Genomic DNA, 24516 nt, shown 5'->3' on the forward strand with positions numbered 1-24516 from the left:
GGAGTTGAGGAACTCTGTAGGGTAGTAGGTGGCTTGATCATTTTCAACGACTGTGTCAAACGATTTGTAAGCAACTTCGGGATCGGGAAGCTTGCTTTGTATTATCATGTTTATTGCATTAACATTGTCGTTTTTTGGTGACAAAATTGCACGCTCGCATAACCATTCGGTGTTTTTAAAATTTTCACGGATGTTGGGAAAAACTTTGTTGATAACTTCCTGGAGCGACGGTAACAGCTGACAAAAATCAGGGGGGAAAGAAAATAGCATGGTGGTCAGATCCGTCGGAAAATTGCCATTGCCAAGACGCAGTAATTCATGCGAGAATTTTTGCATCGACTGATTTCTCTGTAAATAAACTCTCATATTTATCTTTAATGATAACTTTTTAGTGTACTTCCAAAGATGTTTGCTTTGAGACATGCTTTGAGAGATGCTTTGAGACATGCATTCAGTTGGTCCACTGACATTGAACGTGGGATGACAGGGAGAGTTTGGCGAAAATCTCCTGCAAGAACAACTACAGCACCTCCCATTATACTCGAGTTTCCTCTGATATCTTGCATGGTTCTGTTGAGTGCTTCAAGAGACTTTTTGTGGGCCATTGTGCACTCATCCCAAAAAATGATCTTGCATGCCTGAAGTACTTTGGCTTGACCAGTATGCTTGCTGATGTTACAGACGGGATTTTCCGACCATGTCATATTCAAAGGCAATTTGAGAGCCGAGTGTGCAGTTCGTCCTCCATCCAGTAACGTTGAAGCAATTCCAGAGGTAGCCACGGCGACAGCAATACCACCATCTTTACGTATCTCGGCCAAAAGCAAGTTGATGAGGAATGTTTTTCCTGTACCTCCTGGTGCATCAAGAAAAAAAAGTCCACCATTTCCATCAGTAACAGAATGAAAAATAGTACTGTATGCATCTCGTTGTTCTACATTCATAAGGGGCTTGTTGAAAGAAACATACGTTTTCAAATGGCTTTTATTGTAGCTCGTTTCTCTCAATAAATCTCTATCAAGGACATCAGATACATTTTGCGAAGGCGCATCGAGACCAAGCTGAGTGAGAGTTTTTCCATTCATCGCTAAACATACATTTTCAAGCAATATCAAGCTTTTATCGAAAATGTCTAATGTGAAATTCAAGTCCAAGCCTGGACACGCTTTTCGTGCTTGCATAAGAATATCTTCGCTCAGATTGGTTTTGTGCTTTTCCCATAGATCTTTGGGGTTAGATGGGCTGAAAGTTGTCAGTATGATTGCAAAAAGCCTTCGTAATTGAGCAGGAAAGGACGTGAGTGACGCTTCAGATAATGTCATCTCCCAATGCTGGTCGTCTTCTAGCAAACCGTGCTTCTGGCATGCTTCCCTGAATGTTTGACACACTTCTCCTTCAAAAGTTTTTAGATCTGTGAAAGAAGTCGGACCTCGAATGGTATGGAGCAATAATCTCAGATAGTAGCACTCTGCATTGTTTGGGTGAACTGTGTAGACTCGTCCTAATGTGTCCATTGCTCGAACATCGCATCCTGGTACTGGATAGCCTTTTTTCCTCCTTGTGAATATTTTTCTCGATGTGTCCCATGTATAATATTTGGGAACTTCTGAGTACAGCAACGTTTTTGCAAATAGATCTTGTTGGCACAAAAAGAAAAAGGCTGTCAATGTTGTGTTTGGGGGTTGGGTTTCTCTCGAGCGTTTTCGTCAGTGAAATAGATTCGTTGTCCATTTTCTAGGTGAACGCTGAGATGAACAACTGGTGGATAACGATCATGAATTGGAAAATTTAGAATCCTCCAAATTGCTTCATTACTGCTGATATACCTTCCCATTTGATATTTTGTGATCTCGTCATTTGGCCTACTTCCGTCAGCTAACTCGAAAACGGCCATGTCACTGCCCTTGTTGACATACTTACAAATGTATTTGATTGATTTCATGGAGTTGCAGTATTCGACATTTATATGAGCCTGGAACATCTTCGAAAGCAGTGGAGTATATGGCACGAGTATATGTCCACTTCAATCTCATTACAACTATTGTTCACTTTTAATTTGATATTTGCTGTGTGTCCATCGTTTCCAGGTTTTCGCCTTCTGTATAGAGGATAGCCATCATCTCCTGTTTCAGTTTCATGCCTCAATTGCCGGGGATATTTTTTCGAGCACTTTCCATCCTCCATCCTTCATGCATGGCGAATTGGAATTAAGGGCTCCGCATGGTCCATGAATCATATTCTTCGTAATGACTTCAAACAACAGAGGATCTTTTTTTGGATCTGGAAGTTCTGCTGATATGACACTGTCTATCTGAGTTGGACGAATCTTATCTTTGAGCCATATTAGCATATGAGCATGTGGAAGTCCTCTTTTTTGCCATTCGACTGAATACATCCAACAGCGACTTTCCCCATAAACATAACTCTTGGTTATTACGTCAATAAACTTTGTCAGTTTTTGTTTAAAAACTCTCGCGGTCAAATCATGTCTATCACTTGGCACTTGACCGACCATAAGTTCTTCTTTAACCTCGGGCCAAGCAGGATTACACGTGAAAGTGATGAATAGATCTGGACGGCCATATGATCGAACGTAAGACATAGCATCTTGAGCATACTCGTGCATATGCCGTGGACTTCCGGTAAACGTAGCCGGTAAAATGACCGTTTGGCCGATGTCTGATACATTTCCATCGCTAGCTACGGCATCTCTCAAGTGAATGTAGTCATCCACTCGTAGCTTCTTTTGGTTCAACCTTATGAAAAGGAGGCGCTCGCTCTCAATTTTTGCATACATATCAATGACAAATTGATGAAAAAGTTGGCGACATTTTAAAATGTGGTTTGAACAGTGATCCCTCATCATTATTCTATATGCATAGAAATCATTGGCAGATACTTTTTTATTGGTTGATAACCCTGTGTTGGGATCAGTTTGCTTAAGATTGAAGTGATATCCATCTTCCCCTTGCCAAAACAGCAATGGATACTGAAGGGCATCATATGAGCGATGCGTTTCCGAAATTCTTTGAAGAACATCATTTCGTTTGTGAATGACTATGTCCCGGATATCGAATTCATTCCCAACCATGATTATTGCCACCTCATTAATGGTGGGAGAATTAAAGCGTCGCTCATGTTCACCCATAGGTTTCTTGTCCGCTCGTATAACGATTTTATATCCATCAGAAGGCATTTTTTCCAATGCCGTTTTGAACAAAATAACTAAATTGTTATTATTATGAAGAAGTCTCTGCAAATTTAGTACTATATCTTTTCTCATTCCTGAAATATTGTCGCAGCGTTGGTTGGCTTCGATTTCTTCATTGCCCATAAAATACACTTGTAGAAATTTTGGGCTTTCTTCGGTTTTGGGAAGAAGAGATCCAGCTTTATGATAAATTTGACCTTGAATTTTGAAAGTTGGCATGAAACCTGTTTCTTTTACAGTTGCTGTTGTGCCAAATGATGTCATTTGGAAGCATGAATTATACTTTCTTATATTTTGCAAGAAATGCTTTGATTCTGATGTTGTGCCCGACACATAAGAAAGCAATGGTTCCGGAGGTTCATTTAATTGCAATATTTTCACTTTTCCATTTGAACAACACATTCCTGGTGATTCAGTTTTGAATTTTTTAGCTTGACAATAATTACATTTCTGATTTATTTTTCCAATTACTACTTTCGGATGGTACTGATAATTGCAGTTTGGATTATAACTGAATGCTGCCAATTTCAAGTCAGATGCTGTTTCTTTTGATTGGCCATGACGATTACGGTCTCTTTCTAATCGATCTCGACACCGCTGAGCTGTTTCTTCTACTCTAGCTGCTGCTGTTCTTGTCCTATTCTGCTCCAGCCGGCTCATTCGTTGATTCTTCTTCTCTAGCTACTGCGGTTCTTGTCCTATTCTGCTGAAGTCGGCTCAATCGTTGATCCGTCGTTTCTTCTCGTCTAGCTGCAGCGGTTCTTGTTTTATTTTTTTCAAGTCGAATTCTGCGTCTGTTCGTTGTTTCCACTGCTCTTGCTGCTACAGTTCTTCTTTTGTTTTCTTGTCGTCGACATTGGCGTTGGTGAAAGTTTTCGGTGGTTCTCAATACTTCAACTCTTCTTTGGTTTTCACAAAGTCGTGATTCCCGATTTTCCAGCGACTCCGATTTCCTGGATAATCTGATTTTTTTTGTTTTTGGATTGATAAATCCTATCGCTTTTCGTTTTTTTGGAGGCATTTTGGTTACGCAACACTAAATAAAAATAATTTGGAATTATTGTAAACACAAAAAATCAAGCGTTTAGATAGATATACTGCATCACTTCTGAATACAGAGATATTTTCTATGATACTGACTTGGCCTTTGTATCAGCTTGGATTTCCATTTCTCTTAGCAACAATAGCTGATGCTACACGGTTTTCTCCATGTACTGGCACCATTAAAGAAGTGACAAAGCATATGACAAGGCATATACACGTCTGAAACGCATTGCTAGGGAACCACGGTAACCAAAGTAAACGTCGGAAAGTGATTGTTGAGGACCAAAAACCATTGTTGCCCGACAGTTTTTTGCCCATTTGGGGCATTTGCCCTGGTCTGACGAAATTTTAAAGTAGCCTATCGTTCAAGTCGGATCACATTTGGTATATATGCAAAATTTGGCGACGATCGATCTAAAATTGTAGATTTGTATAGAGAACACACATACACACACAGAAAATCAATTTTATATATATAGATTATCAGTTTATTAAAGATCGCATAATAAAGTAACTTGGGCCTTTTTAATAGAATCATAGATCCCTTGGGCAAACTGATTTTTCTGAGGCTCTCGGAAATTGAGGCCTTCCTACTTATATAAAAATTACTCTCTACCAATTTCCATACGAACTGATGCAATCGACTGTATTGTCAACAGATCTAATTGTCATGAGATCCTTAAGCTGTGTCCGAGTGAGAGCCCAAGCATTAGGCATAACTAAAGTTCTATATCAAAAATAAATCTTAAAAATGCTCAAATCTTTATTAGTAATTAGCAGATCGACTGCATGGTTTCAGGGGCGATGCAATTAATAAGGCACGAATGAGATAAGGAACGTAGTGAGATGAATTCAGGAGCATTATCTTATCGTTAATTATTATTACTCGTATAATAACGAGTGGGCCGCTGTGGTGGTCGAGTGGTTATAGTGACGGACTCGCGATGCGAGGATCCGGGTTCGAACCCCACAGTGGTGGTCGGCTGAAGTTGGTTTTCTGTGGTTCCCAACTTCAAGGCGCAAATGCGAGCTGATCTCCCCGTTAAAAAGTTTCGCCACAGAGAGCAACAGTCCTACAACGAAAAATCATTCAATCATAACACTTCACTCATAGTTTGAAAAACTGGTGGCAGATGGCAGCACTACACATAACAAACATTACAGAGAAACAAAAAAAAACTTCACGTCAGGTTTCACTACACGTACACGCACATTCCCGCATGTACCGATTCGTTGGGGATTCCGCGGGGGGGGGTTGTGGGCGGGGTGCATGTGTGGTGTAGCAGTAGTAGGTAGGGCTCGTAGGTAGGGTAAAAAAGGGTTTGGGGATCCATGATGTTCTTAAGTCAGCCACCTCGTTGGGCAATTTGCCTGTTGCGGCGTTGTATTTGTATTTGTATGAGACAGTTTCAGTACCCCTGTGCCATATAACACCACAGCAGTAAAATAATCCTGAAAACTGCATTCCCTGATGAAATGCATGAAAAATCATGGTTTTCTCTGCAAATCATTCAGGCCAGTACTCTCATAGTTTGGAATTTTTCTTAAAAATCTTCTTCATAATGAATTTTCTCTTTTACCCCTGATTTGGTGCTCTGTGCATCCGCATAGGTTAGTGTCATTTTTTCGTGGTTTGATCTTAATCCCCTAGCATATGGGTATAAAGTCACCTTAGTTCAATCCACCGTAGAAGTAAAAGAAATGCTAATGGATGTAGATTACAACTCTAAAATATATAGAAGAAAAGCTACCCAATGACAGTGGTTCACCAAAAATAAGGTAACTATGATTAATACCAGCCATGCTAAGTTCATTTTTTGAAGCCAGTTTATAAAATCCTAACAAGCAGATGATAGAAGAAAATATCTGAAAATGTTTTCTCTCTCTCAAAAGATTCTGAAAAAAAATTTAAAGTTTGTCTTTTTGGAAAATATGAAAGAAAAATTCCAAAAATTTTCCGAACAAAAAAAAATTCGGGAGATATTATCAGACTTTGCACGTAAAAAAAAAGAGGAGGGGGAGACTTTCAATGTCTGTACTTAGAAATATTTATATCATAGACTTAGATTAGTTACTTCTAAAATCATAAATTTTCATTTTTTTTTTTTTAATTTATAGATTCAATCGAGTTGAACATACATTGTGGGTAGGAGGGACACAGAAAGTATTCAATTACTTAGGGCCTTCAGATGTCTTAATACGGCCCTGATTCACAATGCATGTTTTAAGCAAGGTATGTTATTGCTAAGGTAAAATATATAGTACTTATATATAAGTACTATATATTTCATTTCAGACCCCCAAAACATTTGATTACGAGCCGCCACTGTTATCACTGAAATTTTCATTATTTACATCAACAGGTTTACAAAATATAGTAATTTTTTGGTTGTCCTCAAACTTTTTCAGTATTTTATCTTGGTAAATTAAATACTTCAAATGCACAGAAAAACCACTCTTCCCTTTTACTGTTCTAATAATGCAACCAAGTAAAGACTTTTGTTTTCTCTATTTTAGGTAAAGAAACAAGATTACAAGAGTGGTTGAAGTTGTTTATATCAGTGGCTTGTTTTGCTGACATGGAGGAAATTTCTTTTGCAGCAATAAAAGCATTGCTTCATTTAATTTCATTCACATTATCATTTTCTTCAAATGAGTTGAAATTCTTGGATGACACTGCTTCACTAAATAACCAGTGTGAACATGATCCTATTCCTACAGTTATCAGCTCTACTGAACTACGGCACATGTGTAGGAAAACAAAGTTATTTAATGTGATCTCATTGAAATTGTGGCGATATATGGATTGTCTTTGTCCAGATATTCGAATTAATTCAGTCGAGTTACTGCAACAGATTCACAATATTTCATTGGGAAATTCTGTTTGTGAAGCCATTTTAAGTAGTGCAATGACCTCTTCTGCTGACGAAGTAAGTGCAAAAAGATTAAAAAAAATTTATTGTAATTTTTAGAATTGATATAAATTTATAATACAATTTATTTTTTATTGATTTTTCCCCCACTTAAATTTGCACCAGTACACTGAAACCTGTCCTCCTAACACTGAAAACTGCTCCTTTACATGCATGTTTGTTTCAACACAACTTGGAAAAAATACTGATTTTGGAAGCATGTTATTGCTATTGCTGGGATTGTTTCATTTTCAAACAAAATGATAATCACAATAATTATTAATTGGGATTTTTAATAATTAATGTTTTTATTGACAATGACAATGCACCATTGTGTAACTGATTTCAGGAGTGGAAAATCTGCTACAATTGCTACAAACTGTTACAATTTCAGACGTCTGCTACATTCTGCTACAATTTTGACAATTTTCTTTCATTTGCTACATTCTGCTACAAAAATGCCAAAATTCTTCAATTCGGCTCCATTTTGCACCAAAAACAAAATTTTCCCTTAAGAAATTTTGAAGTTATATCACAATAAAAGTTTACTTTTCCATTACATCATTTTCCCTCCTTCAATTCAATTTCTTTGGGCTGCAAATGAAATTAGCTTGAAGCCCCCTCCCCAGGATTTGGTGCCTAGGCTTCCGACAACGTATAAAATTGGGTCAAACTATGCGAATTGCCGCTTATCCACAGAACAAAAAACCTTTAATCACTGTTTCCAGCTATTTTTTTTCAAAAAAAAAGTTGCCTCCTTCAATTTATTTTCACAAAAAATTCAATCCAGCATCTTTAACAGATTTTCAGTCTCTGGTTTTATGGCATGTTTAGTGTTCAATGGAAAATGGTTTCCAGTTGTCCATTAATTGAAATTACTTTGTCTAGACCAGCAGTTCTCAATCTTTTCTGACTCACTGAGCTCTTTTTAGTATATAATTTCTATGGCGAAGCCCTGTTTAACTCGAGGAGCCCTTTTTAGTATATTGTTTATATAGCGGTACCCTTTAGCCACTTTGTTTTGTTTATCAAATTTACTTATTCATTTTATTATGCTCGAGTGGCCTCGGAGCCCACAGGAAGTGCACACGTAGCCCCAAGGGCTCCACGGAGCAATGGTTGAGAACTTCTGGTCTAGACCATTGTCGTGGTTGGTTTGTTTGAAAGGTATTTGATGTAAGATTACAGCAAAGCTTATTTAGGCAGACAAGCAAAGGTAAAGAAAATTCACAAAACTTTTCTTTGGCAGGGTTCCCAGCGACCTGGAAAATCAGGGAATCGGAAAACGGTCAGGGAAAGTCAGGGAACATATGAAATATTTGTCAAAAGTCAGGAAAAATCAGAGGATAAATCTACATTCAAATGGTTTACCTTCACTTTTTTCCATGGAAGATTATTTTTCAGATCCCCAAGGAGAGGAAAAAAAATCCTTATCAGCATTTTTCTTCAGATCCCCTACTGAGAGAAATGTCTTATCAGTTGAAGGGTGGGATTTTACAATGTTGGAGAAGGAACAATCTATATATTCAAGTAAATAGATGAAGGGATCTAAAGTGGAGAGACCCTCCTTTTTCCATTATTGAAAGCAAAGCCAATACCAGCTCCTAACTTTATCCCCTTATTTTTTTTCCTGCCTGTGGGTAGAGAACCTTTAGGCCCATTTCAGACTGAGCGGATGTGGGTCCAGATCCCAAATCCGCATGCCCTTCCACACGAGCACTAAAGTTATAAAAAAATCTTTAGTTCGAAATTTGTGCATAAAAACTTTTTTTTCCCAATTTTTTTAATTTTTCTCCTTCTTCCCTGATTCAGTACTTAGCCTAGAGCCATTCTTTGGTGGTTTAATCTAGAGACCTCATGAAATAATCTTAATAGTTTAATCTTAACATAAAGTTGCCTTTTCAGTTCGATCGTCACAATTAGTGAATGCGAGAATATCTCTCAAAAGATTTTCAAAAGATTTTGAAAAAAAAAAAAATCTGAGATCTGTCTTTTTGAAAAATATGAAAAAAAATTCCAAAAACACATCCAATGATGTTCCAAAAAAAAAATCAGGAGATATCAAAGGCTTTGCAAGTAGAAAAAGGGGGAGGAGTGGAGACTTTCAAAATGTCTGTGCTTAGAAATATTCACATCACAATTCTGTCTTAAGCCCGGATTACACTATAAAAATTTTATAATTCTTTTACAAATGTAACCAATAAGCTGATCGGTTGCATTTTCTTGAATGTAACTGAAAATTTATTGGTTGTTTTTTTCAATTTTTGTAAAATAACTTTCATAAACCTTTTAGAGTGAAATCCCATCCTTAAATTAGTCACTTCTGAAATATGAAATTTCAATTTTTTTTTTTAAGTTTATAGATTCAATATCTTGTAAAGTATATATATGTAGTACAGTTCTCTGTTGAGGAACAGTTTAGCTGGAGTGGCATTTGTGGCATGGTGTACAGTTGCACAATAATTGAATAAGACTTGTAGTAGGTGTTCTTGGTCTTCAAACTGATTAGATGTTTTTCTGAATTTTGTCTTGAAAGTGTGTGCATGCGTGTGAATTACTCGCTCTGCCAAACCATTTCTTCTGGTATGAAGTTCTGATATGTTTATTTCATTTCTGTTGCAAAACTCCTGGAAATAAGACAATGTGAATTGTGGTCCATTGTCAGACATAATTATGCTACAAATTCCATATAAAGCGAACAGCTTTCGGAAACATTTAATCACATGAGCTGATGTAACTTGTTTTAGTTTGAATATTTCTAGTCCTCGAGAATGAGAGTCAATGATGAAAAGCCAATTATCACCATTTAATTATACTAAGTGAATGTGTACTCGCCCCCAAGATTTTTCTTCCATAACAATAGAGGCGATTCACAAAATTTTTGATTTATTGTACAGTCCAGACATGTTTTTTCCATATGTTCTATGTCACGGTCAATGCATGGCCACTATACTCACATTCTGGTTACTGATTTTATTGAAACAATGCCAGCATGACCTTCATGAATTTTCTCCTTCACACAGTCTTTCAACTTGTTTGGTATTAAAATGTGATTGTTCAACATTAAAAATCCCTTGTTCTTAAGACAGTTCATGTCGTTTCTCATAAAATGGATACAGGTTCTCATCCAGTTTGTTCTGTGGCCATCCACATTCTGTGTACAGAATAACTTTGCTTAGAACAGGATCTCTTTCTGTTTGGGATTTGAAAACTCGTTCTGTTAGAAAGAGCTAGTTTATTGTATGGTTCACACTTCTGTAGACAGCTGCACTGCTCTCAAAAACACTGATGGTTTTTTCTGGGAAAGGTAGTCGAGACAATGCATCAGGAACACATTTCTTTGCTCGATTTCGTAATCAAAAGCATTCAGAGTGATAGCCCATCTTGTTAACCTTGAAGCAGCCAAACGAGGTACTTCCTTATCACCAATGATGTGTTTTAGCGGTGTGTGGTCGCTTCGTATAGTGAAGTGCTTGCCTATCAGATACTAGTAAAACTTTTGTAGCAAATATAATGGCTAAGGCCTCTCAATCAATGCTGGAATAGTTCTTTTCGCCCTGGTTGAGAGTTCTGGAAACAGCAGCAATTATTTTCAGTTAATCATCAACACGATGTTGGATCAAAGCTCCCAAACCTCTGGTTGAAACATCACAAGACATTACAGTTGGTTTTGCTGGATTAAAATGTACTAGCAGTATATCAGATGGTATTTACTCTCAGATATTTTCAAAGGATCGTTGTTGAACCTTCCTCCATTTCCAACTTTTGTTCTTTTGCAGAAGTTTGTGTAGAAGTGCACAAAGAATTTGCAAGTTCTTGACAAATCTACTGCAATAGTAGATCACTGAACCTAAAAGAAGATCTCAGTTCTGGAACATTTGTTGGCCACTGAGAACTTTTATTCTGTCGCTATCAGGCAGAATACCGTTCTTGTTGATTCTTTGTCTCAAGAATTTTATCTCTGATTTGAAAATCTGTAATTTTGGCTGTTGCGTTTTCAAGCCTACCTTTCGAAAAATATCAAAAACTTTGCAAAATCTTGATAAGTGTTCTGTTATTTTGCATTCACCAACTGCAATATCATGCTGGAACCAGGTTACTCCCACCATTCTGACAAGGAACTGATTCATCAGTTTCTGGAAAATAATTGGAGCACATGGCATGCTGATGTAACGAAAATAACCTCTTTGTCGAAATTATCACATACTTTTGTGAATATTCATTGACCTTGACTTAAAGAAACGTGTCCTTCGGATTGATTAAACTCCACACAGCCATTAAACTTTGCAACAACATCCTCAAATGTTGGAAGTGGATATGATTCAGTTATCGTGTAAGGATTTGTTGTTGATTTGAAATCCCCACATAGACAAATGACTGTTTTTCTTTGTGACGTAAATTACAGGAGAAGCCCATTGGACAATTTCATTGGTTACATCCACTTGTTCTAGTGTTCTGTTTCGTACCAGTCTGTAAATTTCTATGCCTTCAGCAGCACGCAAGGCATAAGGAACTGGTCGTGCTTTCACAATTTTAGGCACTGCATTCTCTCTAAATTTGATGTTGTTATTGACTGTTCCCATGTGTGACTGATACAAATACAACGCCACAACAGGGAAAATGCCCAATGAGGTGGCTGATAAAAAGATGCCCATAAAAATATGGATGTCATATATTTAAAAAAAAAAACAGCAACCCAATTAAAAATGCAATTAACACAAATTATAAACAATATATACACATGATAAAATATTATACAATGCCCATAAACTTTATAAAGAATACTTATGGTTGCCTTATTCTAAGAATGGATAGCTTCTCGATTTACCCCAACATGTTTATCGTATTTCTTTTTGGACGAATGCAGGTGTCGAGGAGATATGATCGAAGTGTTCAAAATTTTCAATGGGATGGATAGGGTGGACCATGGACTTTTAGTACAACGCCAATCGACTGCTTTTACAAGGGGACACCAGTATCGATTGGTGAGGAACAATGCAAGGTTATGGTGTCGCAGGGAATGTTTCTCTAATAGGGTTGTTAATAAATGAAATAGCTTACCCCCGGAGGTAGTAAATTGCAACACAATTGACACGTTCAAAAAGAAATACAATAAACATGTTGGGGTAAATCGAGAAGCTATCTATACTTAGAATAAGATGACCATAAGTATTCTTATGGGCATTGTATAATATTTTATCACGTGTATATAAGCAACATCTCTTCAAAGTGGAAAAGGGGAGGAAAAACATCACATGGGGATCGTGATGCCAAAAACCCCCAGCAAGAGCATCAAAAAGTGATGGTAAAAGAGTTCTGTTTCTACTCAGTGCATCAGGATTAAATGGGGAAAATTAGAAATATTTATGTGAATACAATTTCAGATCACAAGGGACTTTTTTTTTTTTTATCATATACATTTTATGCAGTTCAAGTCCAATAAGTATTTTGTAAGGGAAAACATATGGGGGTAGAAGTCGAATGATGCAGATCAATTAGATACAATTAATGCTGAATAGATGCGAGTAATGTTGGATAGATACCAATATAATAATAATATAATAATATCGATTACATGCAAATATGTCGAATAAATGAAAAATCGTCAAAAGTACAAGGTGCAAATATAGAGTAGGGATATTCTTTATGCGTGTGTGCGTGGGCATTGTATAATATTTTATCATGTGTATATATTGATTGTAATTTTTGTTAATTGCATTTTTAATTGGGTTGCTGTATTTTTGAAATATATGACATCCATATTTTTATGGGCATCTTTTTCTCAGCCACCTCGTTGGGCATTTTGCCTGTTGTGGCGTTGTATTTGTATTTGTTTTGGTTGTTGTACCAATTTTAATGTTTACTTTTGCTTCACCAATTGTAGCAATAGGCTACAACTATAACAGTTGTTTTGATTCAGATAATCTTGGTTTCCCAATTTTGTTAAAAAACTTTCGGGATGAGTGATTTGAATGACCCAGTGTCATACTGAAATTTAACGACATTTGTTCACCAAGGCATTGATTTCATACCTTTATTAATCTTGACTGACACAAAAAATGTTATGCACAAACTCAGCGTTTCCAGATTTCACACAAACTTTCTGGAAATGGCCATAACTTTGTTGTCTTTCCTTCATGATCGGGCATCATTGCGATCTCCTTTGGCTTGTTTACCTTTTGATTTAGCGGTGTTATCACATATGGTTATGTAGTAATGAGCACATGTTCAGGGTTGATCATGGATTCAACAGCTTTTCTGTTCAATAAAGTGGATTCGTTGTTGGCAGCTGATTTCTCGACTTTATTGAGTGTTGAAGCTTTGTCAGCGTGTTCGTGGAGTAACAATTCCTAAATCGTTGATTCCTAGAATGAGTTGATCCCGTAAACGCTCATCCAGATTAGTTTTGAACTAGCATTTCACCGCCAATGTTCACAGAGCTGATATGTACTCCTTCACTGTCTCGCCACTGTGACGATACCGCTGCGGGAATTCTGCATGTGTTTTTTTCATCCGGCAAGATAGGATCAAAATTATCCCTCACCAATTTGAAAAGATGCGGTTCCATGCATTGGAGAATAAGATCGCGTACATCGGCATCGTCCGTGATTTAGAAAACACACAATTCCAGTTCAAAATGATGAATATAATAGTGTATGTAATTTTTTCCACAAATAAACTCACCGAAGTCAAACTTGATGATCGCATTGAGTTGCTATTTCATTCTGGTCTGTTCGCGGCAGTTCATAAAGCTTGGTTGCCATCTTGTTCGTTCTTCTCCTCGTCGCCAGAAATGTAGAATATTCGTTTTATTAAACTGTTCCATAGTTAGATAATAATAAAATACAAATGGTGATGTTCTTGGAGACCGGGATTGGGTGGCCGTTCTGTCGTTGTTGATGATCTATGTTCTACCCAGGTGTTGCCATCAGTAATAATGTTTTGCCAGTGTTGCCAGATACCAGACAGTCATTGACTGCAGGAGTAATATAGCACAAACCTTTGAAAGACACTATCACCCTCATGAAAGCTGAGATTCCAAAGTGATTCGACTTGCTCTTCTATATCATTCTGGAAATATGCAAGCCTTTAATATAATATTTTATAAAGGAAATATATATGAAAATATGTATAATGATATATATATATTTTATAAACGAAATTACAATAACATTAATTAGTCAACCTGCATTTTTGCTTGGGAAAAGGTCATAAAACGAATCTGTGGAGTTTCCATTATTTCCCATGAGAAGGTTTAATTCGATAAACTGTTTTTGATTACAAGCACATCCAGAGAATGAATTATGCTCGTAAATTGAAGTTCCTTTGTTCTTGAATTCTATTAGTGGAACTGGGACATAATATTTCAAGCCAGAGGTACAGTTTGGAACAACAGAATTGTTGAACGTGTCCTCTTGAATATTATAAAATCCTAGCAAAGAAAGCATAGGCTCATATGACTTCATTTTGTACCCCATTATCGCCACAGTGGCGGTCGGTTGAAGTTGGTTTCCTGTGGTTATCAATTTCAAGGCTCGTATCCGAGCCGATCTCCCATTTAAAAAGTCTTGCCACAAAGAGCAACAGACTTACAAACAGTGCAAATATAATTCAATCGCATAACTCATTTCACTTCTGAAATATAGATGACAACACTGAAAAATCACACGCAACAGTAGATACGCACTCAGACTGTTAGGTACATAGTTACACTTCCAGCACAACTTACTAGGTAGTAAATCGCCCATAGATGGTGATAGACCTGAGTTGTGCTTGGTTGAAAGAAAGAAAGAAAAAAGACTTCATTTTGTATCAGAAATGGGAAAATAGAGTAATGATACAGTAAAATCTATAAGAACTGGATCGACAATGTGGCAATTATTGGGAAGTTAAATGGTTATTGTTTTATTGTAAAGGTTATTTTTATTGTTAAAAGGTTAATTATTTCTTAGAAAAAAAAAATACAATTTTTGATTTAGTGTAAAAAAAAGTGTATATATGAAAATTTCTTTCAGGATTCATTGTATGCCCAAGAAAAGTTCATTTTTTTATGGCATTTAACAAGGGTGAATTTCATGAAATCCTCTGTCATTTCAAGATCTTTTGACCAGTATGTACTCTTTAATGTTGATCTATATACAGAATAAAACTGAAAAGATAGGCAACACTACAAGAAGTGGCACAATGCCTGAAAACAAACATTTTTAATCATATATTTAGCAGCCACACAATATGCCAAGTTGCTGAAATTATATGATTTGGCTAGAGTTAGAGAAAGCATAGATAACTTGATTTATATTTTAATTCATGAATTAAAAAGTAAAAAGCCTACTATAGCTCATTAATTCAAAAGCCTACAATGTCAAAGGAAACAAATAGCAAGAACTAAGTTGCAAACTGACCGGGAAACAATGTTAAGAAAATAAATAGTTCACTATATAGTCCGTTTCAGGTTAACTTTGCAGTGAAGGGGAAGTTACGAGGCAACTGCATCACTCGTTGCTATGGGAACGAAAGCCTCTTAATCAATTTATCGATGCGAGGCGTTGGTGAGGTATGGCCTATTCTCGCCAACCTCACTGAGAAGTTCTCTATCAGAGAACTTCTTAGCATGGCTATCTCCAGTGGAAAGAAAGATACAACTGTCACATAATAGACGCAAGCCTTTGGGGTCCCCCTCTCACTCGTATTTTATCTGAAGATGCACTAAAGGCAAGGGGCATCTGGCGAAACAGGTGGTCCCTGCTGTAGGTGAAAGATGGCATTCGTGTGAATGGAAGACGTGACTCTTGTCAACACTCTGTGATTGGAAACCATTACTCTCCCTTGAAGATGGAGTGATGTACCCTCTCTTGGGAACTGTCAAGGGGCAGGATCTTTGCAGGTGGCTTCTCCAGCATACGAATGGCTTGTTTTTCTGATTCCTATGGTCGTTTCTTTCACTTTTCAAGAGTTATTTTAGTTTTTTGATGTCCAAAGTAGAGTCCTCCATGACAGCATCGGGGACCACTCTGCATTTTCTTTCCTTGATGTGCTGCTTTGAACTTCAGTGCTTAGATGTGAGGGTTCTCTTCACATTTTTTTATCCCCCCCAGACACAGCGCCTGCTGGATGTCCGGATCCTTGTTAGCTTTGCAAGGTTAATCTATCTCTGATGTCTGATGGGTAGTCAGGGTAAGCCAACTGTGTGGGCCTTTCGATGTCCAGGACCAGAACTTGCAACGATTCCCCGGTCTTCTGCTGCCTGATCTTGAGTTGCAGCCAGTGGAAGTCCTTGGGGTAGTTTTCTCTTAACCTCAACTTGAGTGTGTTTGTCAGAGCTTTGTAGCTGGATTGGTTTGGCTGTAGCAAGCATCTGTAGCATTTCGGCAGCTTCTCCTTTGAGTGCGACGGCTAAGTAGAAGTACACAGTTCCATTCAATTACAGAGGCGAGCATCTTGAACTGGATCCTATGATCAATTATAGTGTGTTCCCATCTTATATTGTATGATTGATGTTCAGCCGGTTAACTTCAGTTACATCTGGCAGAACATACTGAGAATCCATGAAAGACGTTGGCTTTTAAAATTTTTCTTTTCAAGCTCCAGTATTCTCTTCGAGAGCTCATCAACTGTATTCATTTCCTGGGAGAGTTCTTTAAATCCAGGAACAGCAGTGGCAATGTCATCCTTCACCCCAGCTATGGTGATATCTCCTTTCACAGTGGCGACATCCTCTCTCAATTCAGTAATAGAGGAGTTAATGGCGGTGAGATTTTCGATGGAGTTAAAAGTGGTGACATCCTCTTCTACAACAGCAATGAAGGTGTTGAGGGTTGAGCTTTCAGTCTCTATCTTGTCATTCATAGGGTTGTAAAATTTGTTCATCTTGTCCACGATGCTTGATTTCATCTGTTTCGTCACAGATATCAACTGGTTCAGCTGCTCTCTCATCTCGTTTATGTCCACCCCTGTGGTCTTAACCATTCACATCATGAATTATCCCACCTCTGACACCAAATTGTTCTAGATAATGTGTCTCACAAGCAGTCGAGATGCCAAAGCATAAAGTAATTTGAAGGACAAAACAGATTTACTTTACAGTACAGCTATTCACACGTATTCACAAGCAGCAATTTCAGAACACTTTTAACAGAAAAAGATTAAATAAAGCACACTGGGAAAGAAAGAATTGTTTTATTGCTTTGTTCATGAATTATTAAGGATATGAATTTTTAGAGTTGTGCCATCTACGGTCACTCCCATTCAAGCTGCAGCAGATACAATAAAATACAATTTACTAGTAGAAAAACATTAGGTGTTTCAGTTGCAATTGTTATTGCAATTTTGTTGCTTTTTTTTCAAGTTCTTGCAACAGACCAAACCATTTTGTTAAGATATAATTGTATAATTTACCCAAATAATATGGTTTTGTCCAATAGAATATGGGATCTATGGTCACTGTACAACTTTCACACCCATTCAGTGGACTTTTTGACCCATTGATTTGGGCCTGTGGCCACAAAATGCATGTTCGAAAATGAAATATGATTCACCTCCTTGGCTTTTACCCTCAAGGGTGTTTTGACACTTTCGTGCCCTATTTTCCAGCAAGTATTTGTTAGACAAAAAAATTTATTTTAGTGTATTCTACTATTTTTTAGAAATTGCCCCTCTTTTGAAATATTTTGTATGTTTGCTTACGCCTAAAATGTAATGAAACTTGTATGATTCTATACCCTAGTTTAAAGAGAAAATAATTTTATTTTCTAAAAAATGCATTGATAGTATATTCAAAATCTAGTTGAGGAACAAAACTTTCAACTTGCAGTTAAAGTAGTAGTGTAGGTAAAAGTAGTTTTTCGAAATTAACAGAATGACAAAATTTTTGGTTTTTGCTCCAAAAGATTTTTTTTGACAAATAAGAAAGTCAGAGGGAAAATTTTTAAAGTTTTTAAAAATGAAGGTGCAAATGGCAGTTAAAATTTAAAAAATGCTCAGAATAACTGTGTGGTGTTAGAATTGGAAATCAAAACAGATTAGTTGAATTCAGGATTTTGACCAATCTGTGTCATCAAGGCTGTAGCGAGGGCGGGAGGGAACTTGGGAGTCTGAAAAAATGACAGAAAAAAGGGAAAAAGATAGCCAATTCTATTGTTCTCTCACTTTGGTCCCTGCTCCTTCCAAACAAAATTTTTGGCTACGGACTTGCGTGTCAATCATTAATCCTTCAACTTGCAATTGAAGTTAAACTCAGCTGGTGAATATGGCCATTATTGCTGTTTGGAATTAACTAGGACAAAAAAATGTTTGTTTTTCTTTTCTACAACCCTTTAAAGTTTTGCCCATCTTTTCAAACTCTCCCTTCATTTATTTCTTATTTATATTCTGTAAAAGTATATGTGCATTGAATATAACTATATGGTTTTCAACCATTCTTCACAAAACTTTTCATCGAATCAAATAGGACAGAACTAAATGGTATGCTGCTTTGAAGATTTGATTTTGACTGATTATCTCAATGTTTGTCAAAAAAGGACTTAACCCATTGTTTCCCTATTGATGATGGAGCATAAGAAAAGCTTGCATTCTTGCCATAATGGGGACTTAAAGCCAGTTTTGAAGACTTGAATCATGGCCCCCACATCTATGTCAGGACTGCTAGGCTGGGATCTTTTGTGGGTCCCATTGCCCTTCTATAGTTAATTTATTGCGGAAAAAGCCAAAAATTAAGATAATTGTCCCGGCCCCCTTGCTTGAGCCCTGTAAGCCCCGTCCTTGTGGGTCTATGACTGAAAACCCCTTCCAAAGTTGTAACCATGTAAAAAGTAGAATGTGCTAGTTTAATGTGGGGTTTTGTCTTCTCTCATATTGGTTAGCTAGAAAGGAAAGAACATTTCAATTTATAGCAAGTAAAAAACCTTTCAACTCATGTGTGCAATGTTAAATCAATGGGAAGTATTTACATTCGTAAAATCGAAAAGGGGATTATCAGAAATGTTTCTTTTATGGGGAATAAGTATATGTATTACAAATTTCACTCTCGCTCTATAAAATCAATAGTGCCACATCACATTACCATTAGGGTGCCTTCCTCTGTGTAATCTAGGCCGCAGGCCATGCCCATGTTAAGGGCCTATGCATCAAGCTGGTCCTGCCCAGAAAAACTCTGAGCCTATGTGATGACCCCCATCTTCTTGCTGTACGACAAGTGTTCAAACAGAAAGAATTATAATAAAAGGTACCCAGGAATGTGTGTGGTCATCCTACCATGTAGTGGCACACTGCTGTGGCACTGAGTCATCTATCAGTGTGTGTGTAATTTGCTTACATTAGGAGTGTAACATTATGGAAGAAGAGCATAACAATTGGATGTAAATGAAATTTTTGCTATACATTCGTATCTTAGATTAATTATGCATTTTTACTTTTCTTTATTAGTTCTTATAATTAAATCTTTTTTACATTAACTTTGTTGGGCAATTTACTGGTTCTGGGCTTGTATTTGAATAAATATATAGTTATATATTAAAATATATAATTTAAATTTTTAAATTTTTCAAAAAAATCAAAATTAGTCAAATCAATCAAAATTACGCTCTTCATAATTTTGCTCCTCCATTGACAAAAACTTCTCTACGCCACTGATGACTATAGGTTGAGAACTAGCATTAGTGTACCATGGTACACTGTTTCATAATAGCAGTCTTGTTATTATTCTGGAACCAAACTGTAATGCGACTTACTGAGGTACTATGATACTCTGGGTATTAAATTATATTGCATGTAGTAATAAGACAGCGTTCAATAACACTATCAGCAGAATATGAATATTTGCTGCACAAATAGCAATGACATCTTAAAATGCTGTGGTTCACTGTTCAGGAATCGCAGCCTTGTCACTGTCTTCATAATTCCTAACATATCTCGCCAGGGGTGCCGGAAGTATTTTCGACCAGTGGGTGCTCACACAGGCGTTCGCTGAGGGGGGATACCCCCCTCCCTGCAGGATATCAAAAATTGAAAAAGTATTTGTAAAAATTTATATTTAAAAAAAAACACAAATATATTTTTGTATAAATTCTGTATATCATGGGTGACTTGAGCCTCTGGGCAAAAGTCTCACCATTTGAGACGACATTGGTTACGCGTCACTATGGCGTATAAGCCGCTTTAGTGAAGTGATCCCGAAAATTCGCAACTGTGTTCCTAGCTAGATAAAATGCATAAAAAATTCGTTTTCTTTGAGAGATTAATGCACTATAATTCCAGTGTTTTTACAGACAAGAAACATATTCTTTCTTTCTCTAAACTTTTCTGCAATTATATTTCTCTTTACTCCTGATTTAATACTTTTCCTTATAGCAGTGCTCTGTGCCTGTGGCACAGCCATAGGCAGAGATAAACTTGTCTATATATTTTTCTTGATAAAAAGGTACTTTAGTAATAATTTCTAAAATAATTCATCATTGGATTCTTATATAAACAAGTCATGGTTTTTTCTTTATAATTATTTTTGCTACGAACCTAGTCTATGAAAATATTTTATTACGTAAATCTTTGAATTTATACAAAATGCTTTCAATGCATGCTTACTTGCATGTAATTATGATAGGGTAAGGTAATTAAGGTAGATGGATACTTTCAAAATAACATACAACAATTAAAACCTGAAAGTGTTGACTGTTAAGAGGTCAACTAAAAATATTATATCCAATATAGTAGTAGACTGTCGAGCCATCGAGAGTAAATTAAATTTCAAATAATTTGGCAAGTACCAACCAAATTTATTGTGGCACTAATCATAACTAATTGAATTAGTATTTAGTCATGCCAGAGCACTGGTTATAAATTTTTTCTACAATCCTATGAGGGAGGGGGAACAACAATTAAAATGAATTTTTTTTCAGTATGCGATAGGCAATGGAAATAATACTCTGCCATTAAGTTGCGAAACAAGATCCTATAAGAAACAATTTCTGTACGCAAAATCTACAAAAATATCACTGATAAGTTTCATTTAACAACGAATTATATGAATCGCCACTATGTAGTGAATTCGCCTGTTGGAAAATCCAAATATGAAATGCCTAGATCTTCGATAGAGTAATTATGTTTGTACTTCATCTTCACTGTTTACACCAATGGTTCTCAAAGTGTGCGTCGCGTCTGCTAGGGGCACTGCGCTGAGCCGTCGATATTGATGTGTGGCAATCATTCTGGCCAGCAGTAAACATACTGTACGTTTACTCGCTATCTAACATGCAGAAAAAGAAGGCGACGACTAAGGCAATTAGTGCAATGTGGTTGCTGTAAGCACAACCATGCTAATAACATCCAATCACAATAAAGAATTGGTCATTGGCAAAATTGGACAACCAAAAAAATCTCACAAGCTTCTGTAGCTGGTTGTCGGCAAACTTCACTGATCGTTTAATAGCATTTTTAGTGTTTGGGAAAATAATAGAACTTCAGAAAAAAAAAGAAAGAAGAATATCCATGGTTTCAAAATTTTCTTTGCTTCCTTGGTGTTACCTCCCCCATACCTACGTACCATTTACCGCACACAAATATATCCGCTTTCTGGCACCCAAGGGGATGTCGGTCAAACTGAAAGACCCCCCGTCTTTGCATATGCTCTTTGGAATTCCTTCACTAATTGTAAGCCACGAGCACTTTTTGATGTTATCAGGGTTTGAAACTGGGAGCTGATTCTTCTCCCACGAAATGTAAGTTTCAGGAGGGGAAAAAAAAATCATGTTTCCCATTTCAGAAGAAAAGGATTTCTTTTACGAAAATTGCGCCTCCCCCCCTTAAATTTTGCGACCAGGTGGTAACGCACCTTTTGCAACTGCTTAGGTCTGGTCTGCTTCAACAAAATGGAAAATTTCTATTGGTTTGAGAAAGGGGGGGTTCTTCCTTCTGTCACATGGGCCCCTTGTGATGGTCACAGATGCATACCCCTTCAAAGAATAATATTCGGTATATAATAAAAGAATAAAAAGTGAATCGTTTCCTCATCCAAGATCACTGACCCTCCTGAACCTCCTTCGGAAGAACCGAAATAAAAAATGTTCGAGCCCACATGATCATGTGCAGGGCTACCTTTAAACAGAGATCTAAAAATCATACCCCCAACTGATGGGGGCTAACAGGGCTCCTACCAAGAATGAAAATTTGTTTTGGCACTTCCCCCCAAATTTCCTACCACAAGCTGCCAATTCTACCTTGGAAATACTGTATACAGCGGCACCCTGTCTTGGCCGATCTCGTGGCACACCTTTTTCAATTAGGAACCGTGGCTGTGCTCGGCACTGTTTGATTTCCAAACAAAAATATTGCTCCAAATGGAACCATGGCTCAGAAGGAATGAAGACTGGGCCTCCATGTGATCAGAAATAGATAACTGATAAAAATTGAAAATATTTAAGAAAATTTAATTAAAATATCATATTGGTATATAGAGAAAATACTCATATATGATATTTTAATTAAATTCTTTCATCTTAAAATGATAATTTTTAAGGTTAGCGCAAGATTTTTCGGAAGATATTCTCTGTATCCTTATTCCCTATGGCCTCCCGCAGCAGAGCCTTAGACTAAACTTTTCACACATGTGCCCTTCTATAGTTAATTTGCAATGTGCAAAACAATAAATGATAGGAGAATCGTCCCAGGCCTCTGGACTGAAACCCTGTTAGCGAGCTGCTCCTGCCCAATATAGAGTCTTTTGCTATACATTAATGTAACACAGTTTTTTTACATAAACAAATTTAGATATCAGTGGTTCTAAAAAGTGCACGTTGCGGTTTCTAGTGGGTTCACTGTGACTTTGCAACATTGATGCGTGCCTGTTCCGTGCTCTAAATTGATTTCTTTCATCACTTCTAAAAGGCGGAGGAGAAATGATGGCTAGGACCAGGGCCCCACAAGGGTGAGGCTGACAGGGCTCCAGCCCTGGGCCCAGGACGATTCTCGTCATTTTTGTTTTTCACGCTATAAATTCATTATAAAGGGGCCCGTGAATGTCAAGTTGGTCTGGCATCTTTTGAGCCCTCACAATCTCATGGCCTCCACATCCTAGAGGAGTCGTGCACGAGGGAGCCGTGGTTGACAAACACTTGAGAACCACTTGATATTGTATAAGTGGAACTATTGCTAACCTAGCTGCTTCGAATGAAAGAAGGTCCAAACACTTGGAGAACTTGCCTTGATGAGCAGTCTAAAGCAGCAGATCTTAACTTTTATCTACTCGTGCAGCCCTTTTTAGTATATAATTTCTATGACGGACCTCCGTAGATTCATCTCTTTTATTTATTTATCATTTACTGATTTATTTTATTTTCTTCAAGTGACTGCGGAGCCTTTCCCGAAGTGCACATGGAGCCCCAAGGACTCCGCTGAACACCGATTGAGAACCGCTGGTCTAAGGAAATAAATGCACGCACAATTGTACCACTGTCAAGACTTTTAAGCAAATTATCCCATATCTGCCGGCATAGGCGTACGCTGAATTTTATCGAGGGGGTTCAGATTTTTTTAAGTTTTTTCCTGCAAAATGACACTACAATCTTGGCTCAGGGGGGGGGGGTTACCCCCCTTTGAGTATGCCAATGTCTGCCGGTATCAGTCATAAACAAAGAGACAAATTTTCCTTAAAAAATCTTTGAAGGCATTTATTTATTCGTGTGAAATGTGTGTCTGCATCGCCCCATCAATGCAGAATTTCATTTATTGTAAAATACTTTTATCCTGAGATAATGGAAGGACGCCTGTGTGCAGGGCCGCAACTAAATACTTTGTCACGCGGGACAAGCCGGAATTTCGGCACCCCTTGCACGAAGAGGAAGCAGTTAAAGAATGAATTCAGCGCTCCTCCTGGTTCAGCGCCCAAGCCACCAGACCTGCCTGCTTCCCCCTAGTTGCGCTCCTGCCTGAGTGGACAGAATCGTTAAAAAAAGTTGGTGTGGGCTTCAAAAATACCCATCTTAGGTGCCTGAAGCTATAGGAATAACTACTGTATAAGTAGAGCAACAAAGAAGGGACAGGTATAGGATGAAGAGAAAAAGATTTTTCATTTTTTGTTAGGTTTTTGTTTACTGCAAAGCACTTTGGGTGCTCAAGCAGCAGCACCCCCGGGTTCTGACGCCACACCAAAACATATGCATCTGGATACCCTCCATCCCTTAGGCAAAACAGGGAAAAGGGGCACAAGCAGAAATGTGAGAAAACGGGGGGGGGGGGGAGAACTACAGTAAAATGTTTGCAGTATCGGCGCCTAAAGTCACTATCAATTGTGATGGCAGCGGGGACTCCAGCAAGATTCAAGACTCATAGAGAGGAAAAAACAGGCAGTTTTTCCTTTAATTT

The 24516-nt window shown here is 37.4% G+C and overlaps 1 protein-coding gene across 6 annotated transcripts in view; it reads left to right on the plus strand.

The window, feature by feature from the left end:
- The window catches only part of LOC149069409 (protein DOP1A), a 727510-nt gene that overhangs the window by 185760 nt on the left and 517234 nt on the right, over nt 1-24516 (plus strand). For all 6 annotated transcript variants that reach the window (XR_016195089.1, XM_089250153.1, XM_089250154.1 and 3 more), the window contains exons 10-11: nt 6773-7185; nt 15183-15277. Coding sequence is in view for 5 of the 6 variants with exons in the window: in XM_089250153.1 (XP_089106279.1) it covers nt 6773-7185; nt 15183-15277 (508 nt within the window). In the remaining variant the exon portion in view is untranslated. The remainder of the gene's footprint in view (nt 1-6772; nt 7186-15182; nt 15278-24516) is intronic.

This window comes from Pholcus phalangioides, unplaced genomic scaffold (assembly GCF_987345545.1).
Source record: "Pholcus phalangioides strain wild (caught in Gottingen) unplaced genomic scaffold, Ppha-v1.0 ptg000022l_1, whole genome shotgun sequence".
NCBI classification, from domain to species: Eukaryota; Metazoa; Arthropoda; class Arachnida; order Araneae; family Pholcidae; genus Pholcus; species Pholcus phalangioides.